The following is a 24,949-nucleotide window of genomic DNA, read 5'->3' as shown; positions in this document are numbered from 1 at the left end:
GTGCTTTTGCGTACTGATATGGCGCCGTTAGCGCCTTCGCAGCCGAAATGTGACACTGTAGGGGACTAAGGACGAATTCACGAGGGCCCTTTAAGAGATGGGGCGTAACCCTGGTGACGGGGGGAGGGGTGTTAAAGAGCACCAGGAAGTAAATGTCAACACAGGTGTTGGGAAGAGAAATAAACGACCACAGGTCACGGCCGAAAAGGAAGTACCAGACTCCTCGTTCTTTCCACACTCCTACACTGGTGACCCCGATGCGATCAGAAGGTTGCGTGTTCAAATCACGATCAAGGCCCCCCCTCTTCTCTTAAAGGGCCCTCATGAATTCGTCCTCAGTCCCCGACAACGCGACACTTACGACGAGAGCTTCAAGCGTCTCTCCGGCGGTACCTTGGAAGGCCAGAAAGTCCTCCAGAGCGTTGGGTAGAGCGTCCTCCCTCTGGTGCTCGTGCTCGTACATCCTGGTCATGTGACGCTGCTGCTGCTGCTTCCCAAATCTACCCCGGCAATCAAAGTGAGCCAGCAGCTTCTCCAGATGCTGCAGGCGAGCCTTCGTCTCTTCCGCCTGTGTCAACGCACAGAGATTTATCATGAGAACAACGAGCAAAACAACAACAACAAAAACACACGCGCCAAAGACTAGCGCGGCAAAAAGATAGATACAGCCAGATGTGTGTTTATGTATAGAGACACGAGGAGTGAGATAGGACTTTGATTCTTGGTACGCCGTGACATCAAAATGTAGTATTTCAACAAAAAGCAATGAATAAATGAATACCAACAACAGGAACACGGGTTCTCATATCCACACACACATACACACACACAGACACACACACACACACACACACTGCTCTCCGCATAGCATGTGGCCAAAGAAAAGCTCTTCAGAAGATAACTGGACTGGACTCCTTCGAGAATGGAGGATCCGGGTCTGAGGTGCTGCGATTGGCACCACTTGTGTTGACCCTGGAACTTAAACGGTCCAGACCTATAAAAGGAGACCCTGAACGCACCTCATTTTCAAACCATCGCGTTGCATACGTCTCACACGCGCGTGTGGTTACGAGACGTCGTCCCTCGGGAAGCGGAAATAACCGCGCTTGGCGATTAGAAAACCGCGATGGAAGATTTTTGGGGGAAAAAGGGAGGGATGAAGTCTCCGAAATCAAAAGTTGCCTCTTGTCCTGTTTATTTCTCGCAAGGATGAACATGAACATTTTGGGACACGAGATTCAACGAAGTAAAAAAAGCCGCAACATGAGGGGTTACGCCTCGAAGCCTCAAACAAACTAAAAGTGCTGAGTCATGGTTTGTGCGAGAACTTCAAAAAGAGACGTTCTCTCTCTCCTTCGTCCCCGAGGGTCAGCTCCTTATCGGATGGAGACCAGAGACCTCGCCCCCCCCCCCCCAGAGTTTTCTCAGTCTTTTATAAACATGACACTACTATATTTTACCATTAGAATACCGAGGTGTTAAAGAGTTCACGTCTTCCATCCGGTACATTTTTGCATAGGTGCTCCTCTGTCTTTGAATGAGCACCCAGCAGCCGGCTCTCATTTATTACTTTCACTGTTATCCGGAGCCTTCTTGATCATCGATCACACATCCACCGCCTTCTCTCTCTCTCTCTCTCTCACTCTCTGTGTGCCCTTGTTAGTCTCTTCCTTCCTGGGCTGCAAAGCCGGATGAAAATGTGAGAAGAGATAGAGGGTGGGAGAGGCAGACAAAAAGGAGAGCCGGGGGGGGGGGGGGGTGTACCGAGGAGTAATTGCAGGTGTTCAGAGCAGACGAGGCCCGGCTTGTTCCCCTAATTGCTAAAACTGGAGGGGAATCGCAGCGTGTATTCACACAGGGACAAGTCAGTCCGATAGGGGTGGGGGTGGGGGACGCACAGCCCAATGTAGCCGTAAAAAAAGATGGTGTTCGGAGAGAAAGGGCGGAACATGTCGGCGGTATTGGATGTGCTTCAGGAGACAGACACCTTGGCGTAGACAGACGTGGGCTGCAACAGGACAGGAAGAAGCTGCCCACGGGGTCATTAGGGCCAACATGTGTTTACCTGCAATCTAGAAACACAAAGGAGCCACACGGCGTTCACCGGGGTCCACAAAGACAATATGTAGCAGGGGGGGGGGGGGGGGGGAGAAGGGGAACTATTTCAAGAACAAATTGCAGCTTATACGACGTTAGTGTGAGCTGATACGGTGAGGAAAACATGTGGCCAGCAAACACACATGAATAAGTGTTCGATAAGGAGCAATATACGAGATTAATAAAGCAGAAAAGATCTATTTGAGTGGATTATAGTGGATTATTTTACGTGTATATATCCTTTTTATGTCAGTTTAGTGCAGTGGTTCTCAAACGTTTTCTGTCACGCCCCATTTTGGAGGAAGAAAAATGCTCTTGTTTTGACGGGCAACAGCAGAAAAGCCGATCTCAATACATGCTCAATGTTGAGCTCTTGTTTTGAAAGGGCAACAGCGGAAAAGCCGATCACAATTCATGCTCAATGTTGCGTGTATATATCCTTATTATGTCAGTGTAGTGCAGTGGTTCTCAAACGTTTTCTGTCACGCCCCATTTTGGAGGAAGAAAAATGCTCTTGTTTTGAAAGGGCAACAGCGGAAAAGCCGATCACAATTCATGCTCAATGTTGAGCTCTTGTTTTGAAAGGGCAACAGCGGAAAAGCCGATCTCAATTCATGCTCAATGTTGAGCTCTTGTTTTGAAAGGGCAACAGCGGAAAAGCCGATCTCAATTTATAATCAATGTTGAGCTCTTGTTTTGAAAGGACAACAGCGGAAAAGTCGATCACAATTCATGCTCAATGTTGAGCTCTTGTTTTGAAGAGCAACAGCGGAAAAGCGGATCTCAATTTATAATCAATGTTGAGCTCTTGTTTTGAAAGGGCAACAGCGGAAAAGCCAATCTCAATTCACGCTCAATGTTGAGCTCTTGTTTTGAAAGGGCAACAGCGGAAAAGCAGAACTACGGGTGTAGTGTAATATGTGTGTTGTCATCCTTAGCCATAGTTTTGCACAGTTAGCACCGTGAGAGCCATTTAGAGGCAATCGAGACCCCCCCCCCCCCCCCCCCCCACACACACACACACAAAACAATCTACCTACCAACCGTCCGACTCACCTGTTTCTTGACGAGGCCGTAGCAGGCGGGGCACTCCTCACACTGGTGCGTGTCCCTGCTGTGGAAGTAGTTGGTCTCACACTGGTCACACTTGTAACCCACGAAGCCGCGGCGGCAGTGGCAGGTACCGTTACCGTGACACTGCATGGCAGTGGAGCCCATTGGGTCACAGTTACAGGCTGGGCAGAGGACAGAGGACAGAGGACAGAGGGCAGAGGGCAGAGGGCAGAGGACAGAGGACAGAGGACAGAGGACAGAGGGCAGAGGACAGAGGACAGAGGACAGAGGGCAGAGGACAGAGGGCAGAGGACAGAGGGCAGAGGACAGAGGACAGAGAGTTATACACGTCTTCCTGTGAGAGGACTTGAGGCCCGGAGGGAAGTCCTGTACCTCGGCAACCTCGTGACGAGAATCCAAAGAAGCCGGCGCGGCAGGCGCCGCACAGCGTGCCCTCCACGCCGGGGCGGCACACACACTGGCCTGTGATTGGATGACACGCGACGGACGACGAGCCGATTGGGTTACACTGGCACCTAAGGACGGCAGGGAAATGATACATACACATGTTGACCAATGGATTTCCATGAGCTTTCCATGACCTTTTCATGACTTTTCCAGGACTTTAAACCACATTTCCATGACCAAACATGATGTGAAATCTCCGAGTATACACGAGTATATGACCTTAAATCACACAAATGCATGAGATGAAATTTCCATGACTTTTCCAGGTTTTCCATGACCTAAAATATACAAAATAAAACATGCTCTAGCCATCTCAATACCTCTCGCACCCGACGCCCGGCTGCAGGTTGAAGAAGCCGATGTCACAGTAGCTGCAATCCCGTCGGGTCACATGACCGAGGCACCGGCACCCCCCGGTGTGAGGGTGGCACTCATGTGGGGGGCCAGAGGTTCCTCCAGGATGGCAGCCGCACGCTACAGGGAACAAATACAATGAGACACCTGCTAATATGTCGTATAACGTACCCACTTTGGTATGGATAACTATGGATTATTGATTTGATTGTTGATTTCACTCCTTGAGGGAAACTTTTTTTTAAAGAAATGACAGAGTGCCACTCGTGATTGGTTGAAGGCATATTGATGAATTTCTAAAAATCCCCTCCAAACATCTTTAAAGGTTAAAAAAAAGAAAATCTGGGATGTTTTTTGTAAGATGTGGCCGAGACGCGACACGTCCCATCAAAGATGTTTTATTGCGAAGAGCACCACTTCACATTTTCTCCGCGTCTCACTGCAATCTCAACGGCAACGGCCAGGTGAAAAAAATAATAAATCGGAACGCGTCTCTGGTATTGTTCAGGGGGCCGGTCCAAATGTGGAGGCGGGCCGGATTCGGCCCGCGGGCCGTAGTTTGGGGACCACTGATCAAGACCTTCCTCTGTTGCTGGTTCAGGTATAGGAGGAAGACTTTAACCCTTCTCGGTTTACTTACGTTTGCACTTCTGGCCGGCGGTCTGGTTCAGAGCGTCGCCGTAGTAACCGCGCCGGCAGCGCTCGCACCGGTCGCCCTCCGTGTGCCGCAGACATTTCAGACATCGGCCGGTCGTGCGGTCGCATGTTCCCAGGGCGTTGACGTCCACGTTGCCGTGGCAGTCGCATCTCACGCACCGCTGAGCCTCACCGGATTGTCCCAGGGGGTCGCCGTGGTAACCGTCTTCACACATCTGACAGCGCATCCCTACACACACACACACACACACACACAGCAGGGGGGGAGGGGTGAACGAGGTGGGCGGGATGTAAAGGGATGACTGAGCTGACTCATAATCAAAGTTAAAAACCTGAATGACAGGGTGCATTGTGGGAAGAGCTGCTTTAAAGCCTCAGTCGTCTCCTCATTAATGCTCTCGCCGCTTTGTTCTTCACACAAAGCCCATTGTTTAAAAACCGCGTGGTGCCAGAATGATATTTATATAGTGATGTAGTTATTGGCGCTCACCTGTCTGTCCCGCGGGGCAGTTGGTACAGACCACCTGTCCCGTCGCCGCGATTTCGGCACAGCCGGTGCGGTCCGGGCAAGGGCACGGCCGGCAGTCATCGGGCGTGCCGATCAAAGCGTTGCCGTAGTAACCGTCCAGGCAGCGCTCGCAGGTCGTCCCGGCGGTGAAGCCGGAGCACTCGCACGCACCTGCAAAACAGAGAGGACGGTGTAGGATCACACACACACACACACACATGCAAACACCTGTATTCACACACTTTAAAGGCCTGACACAAGGACACCAGAGGGTGGGGTTTTCTCCATCGCCAGCAGAGGGCGCTGTGTCTCTGACCATGACCGGTCCACGTTACACAGCAGGAAAACAAACATTCCCCACAGCCCTCCGCGGTGAGCGGAAGACAACGATAATCCCGCCCCCCCCCCCTCCGACTATAATTGCTTTGGGAAATATGAGAGTCCGAAAGACCTTCAAGTCAAACAATTCCCCCACCAAGTGGGAGAGATTACCAATTCTATGATGTCTCGGCAAAACAAACTGTTGTTCAGAAGCGGAAGACGGAAACAACGCTTCTAAACCCCTTGAAGGGATTCCATGGCGCGCAACACGTGCCGACATGCGGGCACGCCCACGTCTCTGGTGAATACTGCGCAGATTTGATACCGCAGTTCAAATCTATAGGAGGGCTAGAGGCGGAGCTGAACAGTGGAAACAGGGAAATATAACAGTGGAGGGAATATTAAACAAACTCCTGCTGCAGATCAGCGGCTCGGAGATGAAAACCCTGCCGTGTGAAATGAAACGTGACGCGATGCAACGCGGCCTTCTAATTTATAATTTAATAACTGATGAATGCTCAAGAGGACCACAGAGTAATACACGTCTCCATTCTTGGAAAACCACAAAGAGAATCCAACCGCTGCGATGCTCCGGAGACCAGAAGACCACAACGGGCAGACGTCTATTCCTTTTTAAATATTAGGGATGAACGAGGAGATGCCGCGCGGCGACGGCCGGTTAGTATTCAGCGTTGGTGTCCGTGTGTCACGGAGCTCTCGCTTGAAATAAAAAAAGAAAGAAAATAATGTTTAAAAGAATTCTCGAAAAGGCTCGATAACAAGAATTTCGCAGATTTTTCAAGAGAACACCAAAAAGATCTCCACGCACAGCAAATAATCCGCAGGGCGTGCATTAAAAAAAATTATTTTTTAAATACAGAGTCCTAATTAAAATTGCCCATGGCTCCCTCGTGGCCCCCGGTGTGATACGGCGAGCAGCTCTTTGCTGAGCATCTTTAACAAACAAAAAGCAGTTCACACCACTGAGCACGAGGGCGAAGCTACGCCACGTGAACCTCAGGCCCCGCGTGTCGACATTGATCACGCCGCAGCGAGGCGGGAACAATCATCCCTGAAGCCTCGACCCGATGAAGCGTGAAAAAAAAAACATTAGTTTCTAGAGAGGCGAGGTGAATGACGCAGAGCAGTTAGGGCCCAGAAGAAAGAAGTGAATCCTCCTTGAATCTCACGAGGCGTCACGACACTGACGGCGCACACACACACACACACACAAATGAGTAAATGTAACGGCGGCAGAAATGTACGCTGACTTTACCGAGAGTGAAGATGGCGAGGAGGCGGGGCCACGGGGGGGGGGGGTCGATCCATCGCCACCTCTCGGAAATAATGAAAAGGTTGAACACTGACTAGTCGTTATCACTTCATAACCTCACCCCCCCCCAGAATAATTTGTATCAATGGAATCAATGAGCGCTGATTCGGGCCTTAGTTATTCGAGATTTGAGTCCACCGGGTTAGGGCTCAAATTAAAAACTCCACTGAGAGGGCTTCACAATCCCTGACCTTTGACCTCTTGCATCGGATCAGGAAAAACTCCCAAACAACCGTTCACGGGGAAAAAAGGGAAGAACCCTTCAGGAGAGCAACAGAAGAGGATCCCTCTCCAGGATGGACAGAACAATAGATGTCATGTGACCAGAAGGAAGAGTTACAGAGTTACTGAAACACATTCAATGAGTATGACAGAGAGTATGAGAAGCTCATAGTACTATACTCTCCACACACACACACACACACACACACACACACACACACACACACACACACACACACACACACACACACACACACACACACACACACACACACACACACACACACACACACACACACACACGTCTAATAGACTTCACGAAGGATCCACTCGTGGAGGTGAGGGATGATGAATACGTCGCCGTGCTGTAGCCTCAGGGCCAATGAGAGGCCCTACAGACGGAGGAGAGGCCGGCGGCTCGCCATCAACCTCTCCGTCCACATTCCCTCATCCAGCGTGTTTATCCTTGTGCGCCATTCAGCCGCTACTCACACAACAAAGTGCGACGAGTAGCGCGGGGGCGGGGGGGGGGGTTATCATTTGTTTAGTTTTATGAAAGTATGCTTCTGTTGAGGAGGAGGAGGAGGAGATACGAGCGAAGGGCGGGGAGGCTGCCTCTCTTCTGTTATTGCATTCTCGCCCTGGACAAAAAACAAATTTAATTTATTTTTCCTGACTGAAATTCTGCACCATCTTGGGAGGTCCGCCCCCCGAATGTGTGTGAAAGAGAGAGAGAGAGAGAGAGATACTAGAACAACAACTGGCGAGTTCAAAGCGACATCCAATAAAGTCGAGTTCTAAACGAGAAGAGTTTGTTTCCTTTCACGGACACAACATGCTGAGAGGAAGAGGAAGAGGAGGAAAGAAAAGCTCCGGGCCGAGGACATGGATTCATTAAGAGAGAGAGGAAGAGAGAGAGAGGGAGAGAGAGGGTGAGAGTGGGAGAGGGAGAGAGAGGGAGAGAGAGGGTGAGGGAGAGAGAGAGGGAGAGAGGGAGAGGGAGAGAGAGGGGAGAGAGGGAGAGGGAGAGAGAGGAGAGAGAGAGAGAGAGGAGAGAGAGGGAGAGAGAGGGAGAGGGAAAGAGTGGGAGAGAGAGAGGGAGAGAGGGAGAGGAAGAGAGAGGGAGAGAGAGGGAGAGGAAGAGAGAGGGTGGGAGAGGGAGAGAGAGGGAGAAGAAGAGAGAGAGAGAGAAAGAGAGGGAGAGAGAGGGAGAGAGGGAGAGAGGAAGATAAAAGCTCCACGGCCCGACTTTTCCGCCGTTGCCCTTCAAAACAAGAGCTCAACATTGAGCGTGGTCGTATCAAGCCGTATTTTGTTCTTATCTTGAAAAGATATCCAGTATAAAACAGGTTCATTGGAGCCACAATAAGCTTTTTCTTTGCCAGTGTGCTTTTTTGCCCACACAAAGTGCACATTTGGTTTCACTTGAAAGTGATGACAATTTTATTTAACTCTATTATTTAAAAAAGCACAGATGGAGGAGCCACACAAAGTTATTTCAATGAAAAGTCAGCATAGACCATTTTGCCAGCGGCGGGGCGTGAACGGTACCTCAACATCGACTGGAGGGGAGGGGGGGGGGGGGGCACAAACACACAGACGATGCATCTCTTTGATGATCCCCTGACCTTTCTTCACGATGTTGACATTTGTGATCTTCAGTGAACGACTATGGGATGGATTGCCATCGCAGAGTTTATGACAGCCTTATAAATTAAACCTTTCACTCGTGGAGGGGGGGGGGGGGGGGCATCACTTCTCTCTGGAGAAAAATACTGAATAACCAATCAATCAGTCTCACATATTCCAGTGGTAAATTCTGAGTTTTTTTCTTTCCCGCTCTGAAAGAATACGACAGACAACGACTTGCCCGATAAACGTGTTGTTTAGAAGCCGGCATCACGACGACGTTATTAATTAACCTTAAAGGAGAAGACTCGTTCAGATGATCTTGAAATAATCCCGTTTCTCATGTTCGACGACACTATTAAAAGCTCATATCGCACCACGAGGGTTCACAGGCAAAAAACAAACACGGCTCGCTTCAATCGGATTGAAATATGAAACTTTGAAGAAGTCACAAAGGTAAAAAATGAAGAAGAAATATAGGAAACATAAAGGAAAGTGATCTTGTTTTGCCCGTCCGGGGGGAGGCGGTACACGACCAACCTGTGATGCACCTCTCGGCCACTAGGTAGACTTATTCGTCTTTTAATATTGACGTTTTAAGAAATTACGAAATTGGTTAATTTATTTAAAGTCACACACTCCCCCCCCCCACTATATTGACCATGATCAGCAACCTCACACAAGCTTCAATATATATATTTATTGAAATCACATATGGATAACACATAAAACAACCAGCAATAATACAATATAGGCAAAGTATCAATAACTTTGAAACTATTTATCAAACTATTGTCGCTACATTTCAGTCAGTTGTGAGGTTTTCTGTTCATATATTTGCTGTTTTTAGTTCCATTTCCATTCATTTTTAAAGACCCACCGGGCCGGTCGTGCTAACCTCTGACACGTTGTTTATCTCCTCTGTTTATTTTTAGGGCGTAGAATGAAACGCGCTGCTCACGAGGAGATAAGTAAAGCGTGCTGAACGGGATCAGCGGGAGGAATTACACGGTGAGATTCATCCTAACTGGCGACATCTGTCTTTCCTTCTCCCCGCTGTCGTTCCTCACATCCCATCACGCTGCTACGGGCCGGGCTTCTTACGGCTTAGAGCCTCCGCAACACACGCAGTCCACCAGAGAGATTAGAGGGCTTCACTCTCTCTTTATCAGTCTGCTTCCACTTGCTCCCATAACTAATGACCTCAGAGAGCTGCAGATGGCATTCAAGCCGGCTTCTGGGGAACGGACCCTTTTCTGGACTCACAGCATCTTCTATTTCAAGCTCTCATTCTCACAAGCAGCACGTTTCGCTCATTTTCTTTCATCTGCAAAATCCTAATTGGTGCAACGAGACGGCTATTCTAAGCGATGGCCTTTCATTTATTTTGTTTACGAGGTACCGCTTCAGTGTCCTTCGCTACAAGAGCCCCCTGGTGGTCAGTTTCCCCATCACAGACCAAGAACAACAACAATAACAACAAAAAAGCGCTGCCGTGTCCCGACTAGGGTCGGGTACAGAAAACCGGTGCCAATATGGTGTAGGCCAACAAATAAACAATTAGCCATTCCAACCATGTTTCAGCTAGCTCGTAGCTTTTTGGTCAGTGCTCCATGAGAACGTCTTTTACACGGAATTTGGCCGAAGAGGTTTTTAATGGCGTCATTGTCTATCGTAAAAATAAAAAAAACATACCCATCCCTAGTCCCGACCTCCTCCGCCGCGCTGCGGTGGGCGTGACATTTAGCTATATGCAAAAAAAAAACCACGAATGTACATTATTCAAACAATTTGGCCCGAAACAAATGTCACGGTGGGAACACGAGCAGAAGAACGAGGAGCCCGATTTATCCCGTGGAGGTTCTTTGCAGGCTGACTGTAGCTCCTCCCAAAGTAAGTGGACACGAGGTGGTTTAACTGGACGTCTACTTGCCGTGCAGACCGCGAAGGAAAACCACTTTGATCCACATCGATCCGCGTCTCAAACCTCCCGTGCACATGACGATGTGATGTTGATAACGAGAAGAAGAAGTCAATCAAATGGCTCCCAGGCGACGGACTCGGCCCCCCTTCATCACTCGCTTTAGTCTCCTCTTCGGACGCCGTTCTGTGAAGTGTGCATGAAGCGAGGCTCACAGTGGAGGATTTAACGCGCGTCCTTTAGGAAGTAGGCCTGAGAGAGGAGGAGACGGCGTGGAGAGCAGCGTGTGTTTCATTTGTTTAGGTGATTGATGCTCCCCCCCCCCCCCCCTTTGGTGTGGGCGGCGGTAAAAATTGAGTGTCTCCATTTTGATCCTCGCATTACAATCATCTCTTCTCCTCCCCCTCGACCCCGCCGCCTGGTAAATCACGGCCGCGGCTCAATTTTATGGATGGCGCTCATCGCAATTAAGACACGGCCATGTCCAGGACCAGCGGTACACGGGGACAACAAATGATGAAGTATGAAACCCCAAAACTGGTGAGACTCCACCCACTTTCCTGCGGCGTCGGAAGGACATATGTTTGCCTCCGCCGCGCGCTCGGCGGGGAAATCGCAAATATTAACAGTTTCCAATCTGTTGTGTTTCGCGACAGCAAACAGAAGCGACACGACTGGGCGCGCGTTGATGAATCGTGATTACGAAGCGCCGTCGGCTGCAGCCTTCTCCTCGGCATCCAGCGAACACAAGACTCCATCCTAAACTCCGTCTGCGGGCACAAACTCTGCATGGCGATGCAAGTCGTTAGGTAATTACACAGCAATTAAGATTCTGATGGGAGAAACAGCAGGTCGCTGCAGCCTCCAGGTGACGGATGATGAACGGGGATGTCTCTAATCCGCTCGCTTTGATAGCTCCCCTTGACCTGAGCGTGGCAGATTGATGGGAAACGTCATTTTTGTTTGTTAGGCTTCTCATTGAAGACGAGCCCGCCGGCTGTCACAGAGATGACACGTCGTTGGAAAAAACCCAAAGATGAGCTAATTTTAACTCCCCTTCCCCGATAGTCAGTTTACGCTAAACCGAGAGCGCCGCGCCAAAAGCACACAACCGTGTGACTCAGAGGACGACGCGTTCCATGTTCGAAATAATTCTAAAGCGTCCGAGCGATTGTGTGTTTGTGGGCGTATGAAGAACATTATAATATCTTTGCAGCCTGTGTGAAAGTTGTCAGGTGTGAACTCTGTTAAAAGATGCTCATCTCAACCTCAATGAATAAATAACGGGCGGCTGCTTTCAGTGGAAACTCTCGTCTTCTGACACTTTCAATACTTTAATCTTCTCCTTTAATTGCGCGACGTGTGCAGGAACAAACATGATGGATGCCGTATTAAAGTTATGGAAAAGACAAGAAGGAACGACAAGGAGAGGAGACGAGAGAGGAGGCACGCGGACAAATGATGCTTCTTGAGGGTTCTTCAAGAGGCTTTGTGGTTCTACGAAGAACCATCACCTACTGGAGAAGCATTTTTACACTTGAGGCACCTTTATAGGTTCTTTGAAGAACTATTTAAGGAAATGGTTCTTTAAAGAATCCTGGTTTGAAAGGTTCTTAGTGGAACCAGAAATGGGGCTTTAAAGAACCATTTTTTAAGGTTCTTTGAGACATTTTGTTAGGTTCTTTGAAGAACTCTTTAAGGAAATGGTTCTGTAGAGAACACTGGTTTGAAAGTTTCTTCGTGGAACCAGAAATGGGGCCTTAAAGAACCATTCGTTGAAGGTTCCTTGAGACACCTTTATCGGTTCTTTGAAGAACTAATTAAGGAAATGGTTCTTTAAAGAACCCTGATTGGAAAGGTTCTTTGTGGAACTAGAAATGGTGCCTTAAAGAACCATTTTTTAAGGTTCTTTGAGACACTTTTTTCGGTTCTTTGAAGAACTCTTTAAGGAAATGGTTCTTTAAAGAACCCTGGTTTGAAAGGTTTTTTGTGGAACCAGAAATGGGGCCTTAAAGAAACATGTTTTGAAGGTTCCTTGAGACACCTTTACAGGTTCTTTGAAGGTATTGGTTCTTTAAAGAACCCTGGTTTGTGGAACCAGAAATGGTTCTTCTACGGCATCATTCTGAGAACCATGTTCGGTTCCAGATGGCACCTTCATGGTTCTGTGTGCACAGGAAGGAGTCAAGAATGCTAAAAAACTAAGTCAAGGTGACTTGGGGAGAGCAGGTGCAATCCTAGAGGAGAGGAAGAACGAAGCCGGAGAGAGAGAGAGGCTGACCGGGGAGTCTGGGGAACGAGAAGAGGCAGAGAACAAGTGTGTGTGTGTGTGTGTGTGTGTGTGTGTGACATCCAGATTGAGACACATAAGACACACAGGAAATCTAAAAGCAAATTAGACATCATTAGCCGAGAGGCGGCTAACAACTCTAATTAGAGGGGAAGCAGCCAGGCGGTGATACCAGACTTTGCTTCTGGTCTTCAGATGCACCCACACACTCATAAAAACACACACACACAAACACACACTAACACACACAGTCACAAAGCACACTCACAGCCAAAGCTTTAGGCGTCTCCTAACTAGGTCAGATCTCTGATACTTTAAGTCTGAGGGTAGGAGGCAAAGATAGAGAGGAAGAGAGAGATTGAGGAAGGATACAAAATGGAGGTTTGGGACTTCGCGTTGGGAGAGTTGTGTGTTTCTCCGTGAAACGCGGCGCCGTATTTAAAGCTGCGAGAGCGAGATAGCGTGGAATAAAACATAAAATACTTAAATAAATAACCGCGCACAGATTGACTTGTTTACACGCCACCGACAGCCGCCGCTTCACTTCTGTCACTTACGGGGACGTCGCGTTCAGGATGTGAATCTGAAAGTAACGCCGCCGCCGCCGCCGCCGCCGCCGCCGCCGCCCCAGCTGCTGCTGCTGCTATCATCTCCCATGAAGATGTCAGGTGTGTTAAATACACAGACGCTACAGACGCTCAGCTGTTTATGAGAAAGATTTTCTAATGTGTGGTATTTTTTTTCGCATTAGCACATCGCTCCTGTTCCCGGCGTAAGTGACGGCTCTCCGGTGCACCTGAGGGGGGGGGGGGGGGGGGGCGGAGTCACGGTCCCTCGAAGCGATGATGACTCGGATGTCAGCTCTCGGGAAAAATGCTTCAGTCGGAGGAGAAAAAAAAAAAAACTTCTGACGATCCTTCATCTCGGAGGAAAAAAACAAAACGCTGACTGGATGCTTTTCGGAAAGAATGACATCGCTGGTTCACGAGCAACTTCGGATCGGTTGGATATTCACCAACGCCGCCATACACTCGTTTGTTCACACTGACCCTTATTCCTAACGGAGCGTCGTCCAAGGCTCTGTTACTCGGCACGGTTGTCGTAAGTGTGGCGTTCTGAATTTCGATCACTTTGACCGGATTGAAATCGGCGACACGTCCCCCTGGAGGAGAGCCGGGGTCATCGCGGCAGTAATGCGCCCGATGTGTGAACACTTTCTCGGGCTAAAGTGGTTTACAGACCCGCTTTTAAACACTTCCTCCAGCCCAATTGAGTACCACCAAGCCCCCCCTCCCACCTCCCTATGGGAGACCGGTCCATATACATGCCTCCCCCTGTGTACCCGTTGGATAGGGTTTCAGTTCTTTACTGTCCCCCCTCCAATAGCTCCAGGGGTGCAAATAAAAAATTGAAAAATAATTCAAAGTATTTGGACAAGAGAAGGAACAAAATGGAAGACTTGTCCATTTACATGCCTTAAGTATTTGGACAGGAGACTTGTCGATATCTGCCAACCGTTGAGTTAGTGGAAACAGTTTTAAACACTTTTAAATGACTTTAGTCCAATTCTTTCTTGCAAGTCTGATTAAATGCGTCGCTTCTTTCTGATGCTGCACACTAACTGTAGTTCACTAGGATCGGATGGTTTACGTATCGTGGAAACATTATTCTGTTTGACGACACGTTTACGTGCACGGCGATCATGTTGGGGGCGTGGCTTAGGAGGCTGTCAAGTGTTTTGCCGACTTGGCGACTTTCCCGCTAGATCGAGCAACTCTTTAAGCGAGCGCCGCGAGCTCCTTTTCATCCGAGGAGGCTTGGCATCACTCGGCCAGGGTTGTTACAGCTGCAAACTTTCACAGATATAGCTCACTTACCCGGTTTTGAAAGGGAGTGATTTCTGGCACCGCAAGACGTCTTTCAAAACTTAACTTTCGGCAAAGTATTTGTAGCCTCGAGCTTAAGTAATATCACTTGTTAGCAGTTTTTTCTTCTTCCATGAACTTGGCAAAGCTGCTCAATACCAATAGAAAACAGTGTTCACAGACTGTGGACTTAGAAATAGACGTTGGCATGTGAAACCTGTGGAGTTTGGCCTTTATATTTATTTATATATTGTTTTATAGATATATCTGTGTGCAATATGATGAATGTGAAATCCTGACACTGATATTTTCTCTTGTTTCTTTTATATATATGTATGCGATTCTTTTTTATCCATTGTTAACTTGTTATTACCGAACTGTTGTGTATTGATAGATATAGACTATAATTAATTGTAGTTTATTACTACCGCACTTTGGCATGACCGTTTCCTCTTGAACAATCAGCCTCTACATTTACATTTTCATTGAAAGTATTTTCATCAATTGTCGCTCTCGAACAAAAGAAAACTTGAAGCTTGAAGCTATGCACACGTGGTATTTTAATAAAGTTGTGTTTACCTGTCTCTGGATGACAGCTTCCATGCCGGTTGCAGTTGCACGGCACACACGGCGAGAGCGCCCCCGCGCCGGGGTCTTCCCGGGTGAACCCGGGAGCACAGCGCTCACAGAACTGGCCGGCGAACCCCGGCGGACAGGAACAGGACTCCACCCACGGGGCGGGGGGGGCGGCCAGGCCGGAGGAGAGGGACGCCGACGTCAGGGTCACCTCGGCCAGCGCCGACGTGTCTGGAGGAGAAAAGACGTGAAAAGTGACGCTCGCAAAGAAGTTCAGGGGTAACCGGAACAAATGTGGGCTGTTTGGAGCATCTGCTGTCCTCTGGAATTACTGCTGTGTGTGTGTGTGTGTGTGTGTGTGTGTGGGCGTGTGTGTGTGTGTTACTCTCCGTGTTTGTGGGTCTCTGTTTCTCGTGAAGCAGGTTATTAGCATTTGTTGCAGCGCCGTCCCTCCCTCCCCGTCTCATTACAGGTTCTGGCCTGTGTTTACAGTGAACAGTGCGACACACACACACACACACACACACACAATAACAGATTTATCCACCCACGCGCCCGTAAAAGCGCCACACTTAATGCTCACTTGCACACACACACACACACACACACACGTGCGCGAGTGTGTCGCCCCCACACACGTTCACACACTCGTCACCCGGGGAATCTTTTGATGTAGAAAATGAATAAATCAGTGCGGCACAGCAAGAAGACGAGAAGAAAAGGAGATGGGAGACTCGCTGGAGGTATGTCAGACGTGCACTTCCTGTAGGGGTTTCAAGACCCCCCCCCCTCTCCTCTCATGAATAGCGATGGCTGGCAGGCCATCCCGAAACCGAATGCCTTTCACCCGACACTCTCTAAAACCGGAAAAAACACTTTTGGGGGGTTTGAGGCATGCATGTCTGCTCTCAATGGAGAAACACAATGAGAGGGGGGGGGGGGGGGGGGGGCACGTTCCACTCGCTTTTGTCAACAAAAAACCCCCGAACCCTGCGTGTGAATCTGTGGCTGTGTAATGGGGAGGAGAGGATGGACCTCGACTGCTCAGACGCTGCCCATCCTCCCTCCGGATCACTTGCACCTCAGAGGGATAATCAGTAGGCGAGGCCGTCCTCCTCCTCCTCCTCCTCTTCCTCCCTCTCCGTGACTCGCCCTTTACTCCCCTCCACCTCCGGAATATCCATTACGCTCATTCGACACGACAGGGGGGGTGCAATTAAAACAATATTCACACACTGAACCCTGTATCGCGGTTCATTAGGAAGCTTTCATTCTCGAGCCGTGCGAGTGTTCGAGCCATCAAACTTTTTTTCCCCGCGAGGGAAACCTCGTCACAGATTTATTTAATTCCCGCGGATCTTTAACGGCTCGCTGCACCGCGACAGTTTATCTCTCGTTAGCTAACCTGTACGTTACGGCGGTCAGCGTCGAGCTCCGACGAGGCGGCGCTCTCTTTTTTCCTCAATATGCGGCGGAAAATATATGAAAAGGCCCTTTTAAAAAAAATCTTCTTTTTTCTTCTCCGTGACTGCTGTCAAAGCGCCCACCTTTTACAGTCGGCGAGACAATACTCTCATTAAATTAAAGCCGTTCTGTGAGAGGAGGAAGATGAGAGGAGGAAGATGAGAGGAGGAAGATGAGAGGACGGGCTTTACGGGAGTTTTGGAATTAAAGTTTGCGCGTGCAGCCGGCGGCGGATAGACACTTCTAACACACTTCCAACACACCACGTTTGAGCCCAAACACGTCGTTAACAGGGCCGCTCCCTGGTGATGTGCAGGAGATGCAGAGTAAACTTGTTTGCGTGTGGGCGGCTTGAAGGAATAATGACGACTGCAGCTCCAGCTTCTGTGCACCAGCCTCTTTGCAAGTGCACAAGTGTGTGTGTGTGTGTGTGTGTGTGTGTGTGTGTGTGTGTGTGTGTGTGTGTCGCCTGCACTGAGCAACTAATTAAAATGGTGTTAGTAAGTGGGAGGGCTCTGGTGAGTTTTGGCCAGCTGTTCTGTCTTCTTGCTGCTCTAATTCGCAGAATGCCTCTAAGATCCCGACTATCTGATGGAGGGGGGGACATGTGAGGAGGATTTTCAAAGAACTAGTTACTTAACATCTGGGAATAAATGTCCCGTTCTTTTGCTGAGCCACATTGGGAACGGTTGAACTATTCCCGGAGTACAAGCGCTGACATCGTTTTTAGCAACTCTCTCTTTTCGGGTACCGCTGTAGAGATAATGTGTTTTTCATTAAGATGAATGTGATGGTTTTTTTGTTATCTGTCTCTGGCACCAGACTTGGAAATGGTCAGTTATATGACACAATGTTAATTCTTTCAACTATAAGTTGCACACGCAATCACTCTTGAAAAAAGAGCTGAAATAGACAAAACAGAGCCCAAACTAGTCGTGTTAATTGTGTTAATCGTGCTTTCGCACACACTGAGAAACACACACACACTTACAGTTCGGTCCTCCGGCGTTGCTGATTCTGAGAGCCGTCAGGTTGTAGAGGACTCGTTGGAACTCAAAGGAGGACGACGGAGGTTTGAATCTCTCCTCGTTTTCATGGAGCCTGCAAGATGAGAAGAAGGGAAAACAGAGATTAATAACCGATAAAAAACGGTCTGAATGGTGTACGTGCGTGTGTGTGTGTGTGTGTGTGTGGCAGACTTATCAACAACTGGAGTGGGCTTTAAAGCAGTTTAATTACTCTCCACATCTAAGAAGACCCCGTGGCCTTTCACACATGTGCTTGACCTTTTAATGGCTACAGGCCCGCCAGCCCCCCCCCCCCCCACACAGTGAGAAGAGACGCTTGTAATGTGCTGACTCTCCTGGCACATTCTCGGGGTCTTGATCACTGAGCTCTGCCATCTGCTGAGGGATGTTCTGCAGTTTTATTCCAGACATCATGCTCATGCACTCTTTCCGTCTGCGTGAGAGTTGCCTTGTCAGCTCCTCGCGGGCTGCCGGCGCCGTTGTTACAACATTTTCTCTCCCGGTATCGTTTGGAGGCCCCGGGGGAGAGAAGAGCTGCCGCAGCACCACGGAACCGACTCATGTAATCTTCAAGCGCAGGTGTACGACGCACAATTACAGGCAACACCCCCCCCCCCCAGAATTATGAATAAGAATTCACAAGTGTGCAGTTATGAATACAGGTGTTCCAGGCTGGGGGGTTTTGGGGTTCAGGTGTTCACAGAAAAAAAAGACCAGTCAAAAAGATTTTTTTTTGCCACATTCATAAGGAACCCATGACTTAAAAATGAGTGCCACTATTTATAGTTTGGAGTGAATTGTCAGAAGGTTCAGTGGATGAATTGTGGAAACTTTTGGAGGATTCTTAACATCCTCACCTTCATAAAATAATGGCCGAAGCTACATATTGATAATGTGATATATTATAGTCCAGAGGTAGAATCACATGGTGTGTTCAACTGAGGATGTAGGTGGTTTTACCAGAAGTGGCTCGTATCATGAGGAGTTCATTAAGGCAAAAAAAAAAAAATGTAGGAAGGTGCCCAACAAACCTCTGCCGAAAAGGACCTAAATGTTGTCAAATAATTAGTGAATAGCAGTTCCTTTGTGTTGAGCAGCAAAACCTCATATTCACTTTTTTCAAAATATTTTCAAAATGCAACACACTTAAATTTTTTTTTTTTTCATTTCACATAAAGCAGGCGGATTCAATTTAGCCTTATGACGACCCTTTAAAGGAGGTGTCCAAATACTTTCAAACAAGTTTATAGAGGAAATTTTATTTCAGCTTCCTATTTTTCAAATTTATTTAAACCTTATTTTTAATAAAAATAATTTAAAAATAAAATAAAAACCTTGTAATCATTGGCCAATCGGTCAGGCCTTTTGTTGCCATTTTTGGTGTTTTTTTTTTTTATTCTTTGTGTTTTTCTCGTCGGTCAAGTGTCTTAGCACACAACTGCCTCACAGCTGGTGTGTGCACAGCCTCAGCGTGTGTGTGTGTGTGTGTGTGGCAGTGGTGTGTGTGTGTGTGTGTGGTGGTGTGTGTGTGTGTGGTGGCCTGATGGCCGGAAGTGGCCGAGAGTGCATGAAAGTGAACAAAGGTGGTCAGCTCGGAACTCGAAGCAAGCTTAAGTCACGGCAAGGAATCAGCAGCCAGCAGAGAGCCTCGCTGTAATTAAGAGGATGAGAGGAAAGCCCAAAAGAAAAAGAAGAGGGAGGACACACATGAGAAAACAGAAAAAGAGATAGACATATACAACAGAGAGAGACAAGAGGAGGTGAGACAGAAGAGAAGAGAGAGAGAAACAATGAAACTAAAGAAAATAGAGAAGAGAGACTCAACAAAGAAAAAGAAAGAGCAGATCAAATAGCCAACTAGACAATTGTAACATCAAGGCACCAATAGGTCAAGTGCAATACAGAAATGCAAAAATGCACACAGAGATACACAAAACAAAACACAAATTAAATAAAAATATTTTATTTTTATTTATTTAAATGTATTTATTACAAATATTTATTTATGTTTTTTATGGATTTAATATTATTTATTTGATTTTCTATATGTATTTATTTATTATTTATTATTTTTTTATTATTTATTATTTATTATATTTATATTATTTTTTTTTTTTTTTTTTATTATTATTTTTATTTTTTATTTTTATTTTTTATTTGTTTATTTATTTATATTTTTTTTTATTATTTATATTTATTTGTGTATTTATTTGTTTATTTTGTATATATATATGTATATTTGTATTATGTATTATTATGTTTTTTATTTATTCTATTTTTATGTTGCTTTCCTTCCGCCTCTTTTCACTTCCAAGTTTTTTTTATGTTCAATATATATTTTTTCTTCAAAAAGATCACAGTCACAGAAATTTGCTTTTTAAACAATTAGCACAAGATTCCTGCCAATTGGAAAACACCACTTTAATTCTTTTAAAAAAGTTTAAATTTTAAAAAAATTTTTCATTTAAAAGCTCTAACACTTCTTGAGGGTCTTTGCCTCGGAACGGGTTGATCGGCGCACGGGAGCGCTTTCGCCGGCCCTCGCGCGCTCTATGTAATCGCCCGGTTATTATGTGTGTGTCGTGTGTGTGTGTGTGTGTGTGTGTGTGGTGCAGAGTGTGTGAGAGAGAGAGACCACCCAGGTTCCTTTACACACTGAAACAACCCTTGACCACGAGTGTGCGCCGCTTGGCGCCGGCGGCGCCGCGACAGCGAGCGGGCGGGAGCGGCACCGCGCCTCTCCGGACTCACCGCTCGCCTCCTGCAAAACCGCCTCCGCGTGCACCGTCTACATACTCATATCAAACCATACATATTTCGAAGGTAGATTCTTGATTTGTTTTTGTTACAAAAAAAAACAAAAAAAAGCAAAAATTGCAAATTTCAAATAAATTTATAGTAAATTTGATGATATTTGATTTGTTGATGAAAATTAAAAATTGAAAAAAAATCAAAAATTTTGCTCAAATTGGTTTGTTTGTTTGTTACACAAATAAAACAACACAACTACATCAATAGGAGCTATTGGGCTGTGAGGGGCCCCTACCCCAGCAGCCCCCAGCAGCCAGGGACAGATCTGGGACTGATCTGACCCTCTCATCCGATGCACGGATGCACAATTTTTTTTTTTCTGCAGTTTCAAGTTTTTTTTTTGAACAAACTGTGGGAAACAAAGACGGTGTATATAATCCCTTCATCTTCGGGGGGGGGGGGAAGAAGGCTTTCAGAGCCGGCAACGACGATGAGGAGGAGGGGGAGGAGGAGGAGGAAGTTACGTTCGTCTGCGGTGTGCCGAGGAGGAGAATTAAAGATGGAAGCAAACAAAACAGCGCAAAGGAGGTGCTGAGTGGGATGGGACGGATTACCGGCTCCGAGATGCCGGGCCAAGTGTGTGTGTGTGTGTGTGGGGGGGAACCAAAATAGAGTGAATGACTTTGAATAGAGTGAATCTGTCTTTGGAAAAAGGTTGAAGCCAGCTGCACCCACACACTCCCCCAAGGTAGACGGACCACATGAGATCTCTCTCTCTCTCTCTCTCTCTATATATATGACACCAGTGGTCCGGTCCGGTGTTACACCCCCCCCCCCCCCCATCAGTCCACCTCCAGACCAACCGCTTCACAGTGAAGGGGCCGAGAAGGTAAAAAGGGCGTCCCGAGAACCCGTTGAAGGGCGTTTCTAGGAGAGGAAGTGGCGGTGGAACAGTTCCTACTCACAGCTGACGGGTCGGTCTCAACAAATAAAATGGTGACTGGTCTCACAACACGGGCGGTGAGAGTCGGCCGGTCGCTCGAGGAAGGAGCGACGTGTTCCAGCTGTGAACGTCTAAGGGGAGAGGAAGAACTATCGATGGCTTTGACCGTCGCGTGTGTTCACGTATCTTTGAAGCTAGCTGCATCTCGAATTACCCTGGAATTAAATAAGGAATTAAAAACGACTGTAAACGGTGACACGGTGATGCAAATGACTGTGAAATGCACGACAACTCTCATCCAATCAAATCCACGATTGGACGAGACAGGAATTTCTTCAATTATACAAAATATACAACGGAGGAATTGAGTTAAATTAACTTGAGAAAAACAATAAACCCAATCCAGGAAACCCATGCAACTCAAGTAATTAATTAATAAGTCATCTTAATATCACTTTTATAACGGAGGATTCAAAAGACGTATGTCTTGAAATTGGATCGTGACCTTCAGCGTCATTGTGAATCCTCCAGACCTCTCAGGTCGACTCGGACAGGTCCGCCTTCTCAGATCAAAGAAACTCAGTTTCAATGCACCCCCCCCCCCCCCCCCTAAACAACTTCAGGTCACCTTCAACCCGCCTTTTATACCCGTCTTATGTCTCTATTACTTTCTCTTGTCGTATTAAAATACTTCCATAGTATTTATTTTGGGCGATTTTCTCTCTTTTGAATTCGTAATAGTTTTACATTTCATTATGAGTCCTCCAGACCTCTCAGGTCAACTCCTTCTCAGATTAAATGTAAACACGGGGAAAAGAACTTCACTTTTCATGCTCCATCATTTTGGAACAACCCCCCCAAAAAAACTGCAGCTCACCTTCAACCCGCTTTTTACACCCGTCTTATTCTCTTTTATTTCTCCATTACTTTCTCTTGTCGTATTAAAATCCTTCCGTAGTATTTATTTTGCGCTATTTTCTCTCTTTTGATGTCGTAATAGTTTTACATTTCATTATGAGTCATCCAGACCTCTCAGGTCAACTCCTTCTCAGATTAAATGTAAACACGGGGAAAATAACTTCACTTTTCATGCTCCATCATTTTGGAACAACACCCCCAAAAAAACTGCAGCTCACCTTCAACCCGCTTTTTACACCTGTCTTATTCTCTTTTATTACCGTATTACTTTCTTGTATTAAAATAATCCTTTCATAGTATTTATTTTGCTCTTTTATTTTCTTACATAAATTGCTTTTAACTACCTGGTTGCTGAAATGTGCAACATCCATTAAGTGTGTGTTACACTCAGCTTCCAAATACAGACGCTAAGTTACCGTCTGCGACACAAATACTTTCACAACTGACACACACAACTTAATATCATCTAACGGTGGACAACGTGAACATAACTTTGTCACGCCTGATTGTGATTGCTGCGACTCGTTCAGGAGGCGCCGCCACCCTCGAATTATAACAATAAAATACACCTGCGACGTCCAGAGAGCGACTCATCGAATTAGGCAAAGTCGCGAGGAGGCGTAGACAAGAGGAACCGAGCGTTTAAATTAATCGCTCTGTTTATATATATATCTGTATTTCTCTGTGCATGTGAAGGGGGATACATTTGATCTGATAAGTATGCGTGTGTGTGTGTGCGTGGGCGGCCTCAGGAGGCATTATACCTGAGCAACAGGAACGACTCATTTAAAACAACCATTAACAGCAAAGTGCTGCGCGGCAGGTCAGAGACTCATGGATACAATAATATAAATATATGTAATTCAAACATAACTTGGCCATTAAGTAAGAACGTCCCTGAGCTGCAGCGTGGCGTGTGGGCTGGAGCGTGTTCAAACGTAGAGCTGCAATTCCCTTCAGGAAGAAATCCTACCAAAGAAAAACCTCCACAGTTCATGAGGAGGGAATAGTACAACTAGATAATACTTTAGACAAATACTATCGATATTTCATTAATTTCATACATGGTGATACAATCTACATAAAGAAATACAAATATATAAATATTATTTTTAATATATTTTATATTTATATATATATATTGCATATATATACTGTATATATATTTTTATATATATACAATATATATTAAATATATATATAATATATATACTGTATATACATCATTTGTACATACAGAACATTTACTCTGAGTGCATGGTGCCTTTGTGAAAAGTGTTTTTTATTGTTCTTCTGTTCCTTAGTCCTGCTCATATGTAGGTAAATGTAAAATGTGATCAGTTAATACAGCAATAATTATCTTGGGAGTTGTTCCTAATGCCATGTGAGATCAAAGGTCAGGGATGTTGTATGTGTAATGATTAAAAAGCCTTTTGAGGCAAATTCATAATTTGCAGGGCTCCAGACTGCGACCAAATGGTCGCATTTTGCGCCTAAAATTAGACACAGTGCGAGTAAATTTTTCATCAACTCGCGCATGCGCGACCAGTAAATTAGCAGATTTTTTATTTTTGTTATAAAATATTTTTTTTGCTGACAAACTTGTTCTACACTTCAGCCCACTATAGTTAGCGGTAATGCCTGAATGACTGGTTTGCTAACCGACATTAACTCCAGAAGAAGAAGAAAGGAGACGAAAACAGAAGAAGAAGAAGGCTGGCCTGTGTGTGAGAGCGGGGGGGAATGACCACGGTTATAGGCTAATGTGTGAAAAGAGGCGGGTCTTGGGGGTTATCGCGCGAATCCAAAGATTTTACATAGCGGTGTCTCCTGTAAACAATGGACAATGGCGAAGCGGACTATCAGTTCGTACTTTCTTCCTAAACCTAATGATATAGAGAAGACAAATCCCGAGAATGAGTCTGACTCAGATTGTGAGGAAACGGTCGTAGCGAAAAAAGGCAGGAAATTCAGCTTTCGCGATGAGTGGCTGCGCGAGTTCACCAATCTTATCTGCTTGGGCCTTGTGGAGGCCGGCCAGGGGCCAAGAACAAAGAAGATCACTGAGCTCACTCTCTATCTCTCTCTCCCCTTTCCCCTATCCACAGACACCTGTGGTTGTTTTCCCAGACCTTCACCATCATCTCGACCATACCACTACCTCACTGTGGGACTTGTGGACTGAGAACTTTGTTGGAGGACACTTACACAGACACACACACACACACAACACACCACCATCCCACCCCCTACCCCTCACCCACTACCCCCCCTTGGGGCTTTGCCCAGTCAGGGTCCAGGGGAGGGTTCATGGCGGGCTGGACCGGACTGGAACCGGACTGGGCTGCTGCCCTGGTCGCATGGCTACCCCTGCCCCTGGCGCCTTGGATCGCCACCCTCCCCCTTCCCTCTCCCCCTATGTACCTGCTGTGTCAATGTGTTTTTGTGATGCAATGGTTTTTTGTGTTCCTGTTCCTTTCTCATACCTCTAGGGGTCTAGGCTTTCTTTTCTTTTTTCTTTTCCTCCATGTTATGCTGTCATCTTTCATCA

The 24,949-nt window shown here is 46.8% G+C and overlaps 1 protein-coding gene across 1 annotated transcript in view; it reads right to left on the bottom strand.

The window, feature by feature from the left end:
* lamc3 (laminin, gamma 3) overlaps positions 1–24,949 on the bottom strand; it is a 106,987-nt gene that overhangs the window by 13,539 nt on the left and 68,499 nt on the right. Inside the window, exons 11-18 of the mRNA XM_056432134.1 lie at positions 17,750–17,859; positions 15,298–15,525; positions 5,120–5,308; positions 4,613–4,858; positions 3,939–4,092; positions 3,544–3,686; positions 3,154–3,332; positions 394–568 (exon numbers count right to left, since the gene is read on the bottom strand). Coding sequence (XP_056288109.1) covers positions 394–568; positions 3,154–3,332; positions 3,544–3,686; positions 3,939–4,092; positions 4,613–4,858; positions 5,120–5,308; positions 15,298–15,525; positions 17,750–17,859 — 1,424 coding nt within the window. The remainder of the gene's footprint in view (positions 1–393; positions 569–3,153; positions 3,333–3,543; positions 3,687–3,938; positions 4,093–4,612; positions 4,859–5,119; positions 5,309–15,297; positions 15,526–17,749; positions 17,860–24,949) is intronic.

The sequence above is a fragment of the Pseudoliparis swirei genome, chromosome 15, assembly GCF_029220125.1.
Source record: "Pseudoliparis swirei isolate HS2019 ecotype Mariana Trench chromosome 15, NWPU_hadal_v1, whole genome shotgun sequence".
Classification (NCBI taxonomy): Eukaryota; Metazoa; Chordata; class Actinopteri; order Perciformes; family Liparidae; genus Pseudoliparis; species Pseudoliparis swirei.
The sequence above is the reverse complement of the archived record's forward strand: the minus strand, read 5'-3'. Positions and strand labels throughout refer to the sequence as shown.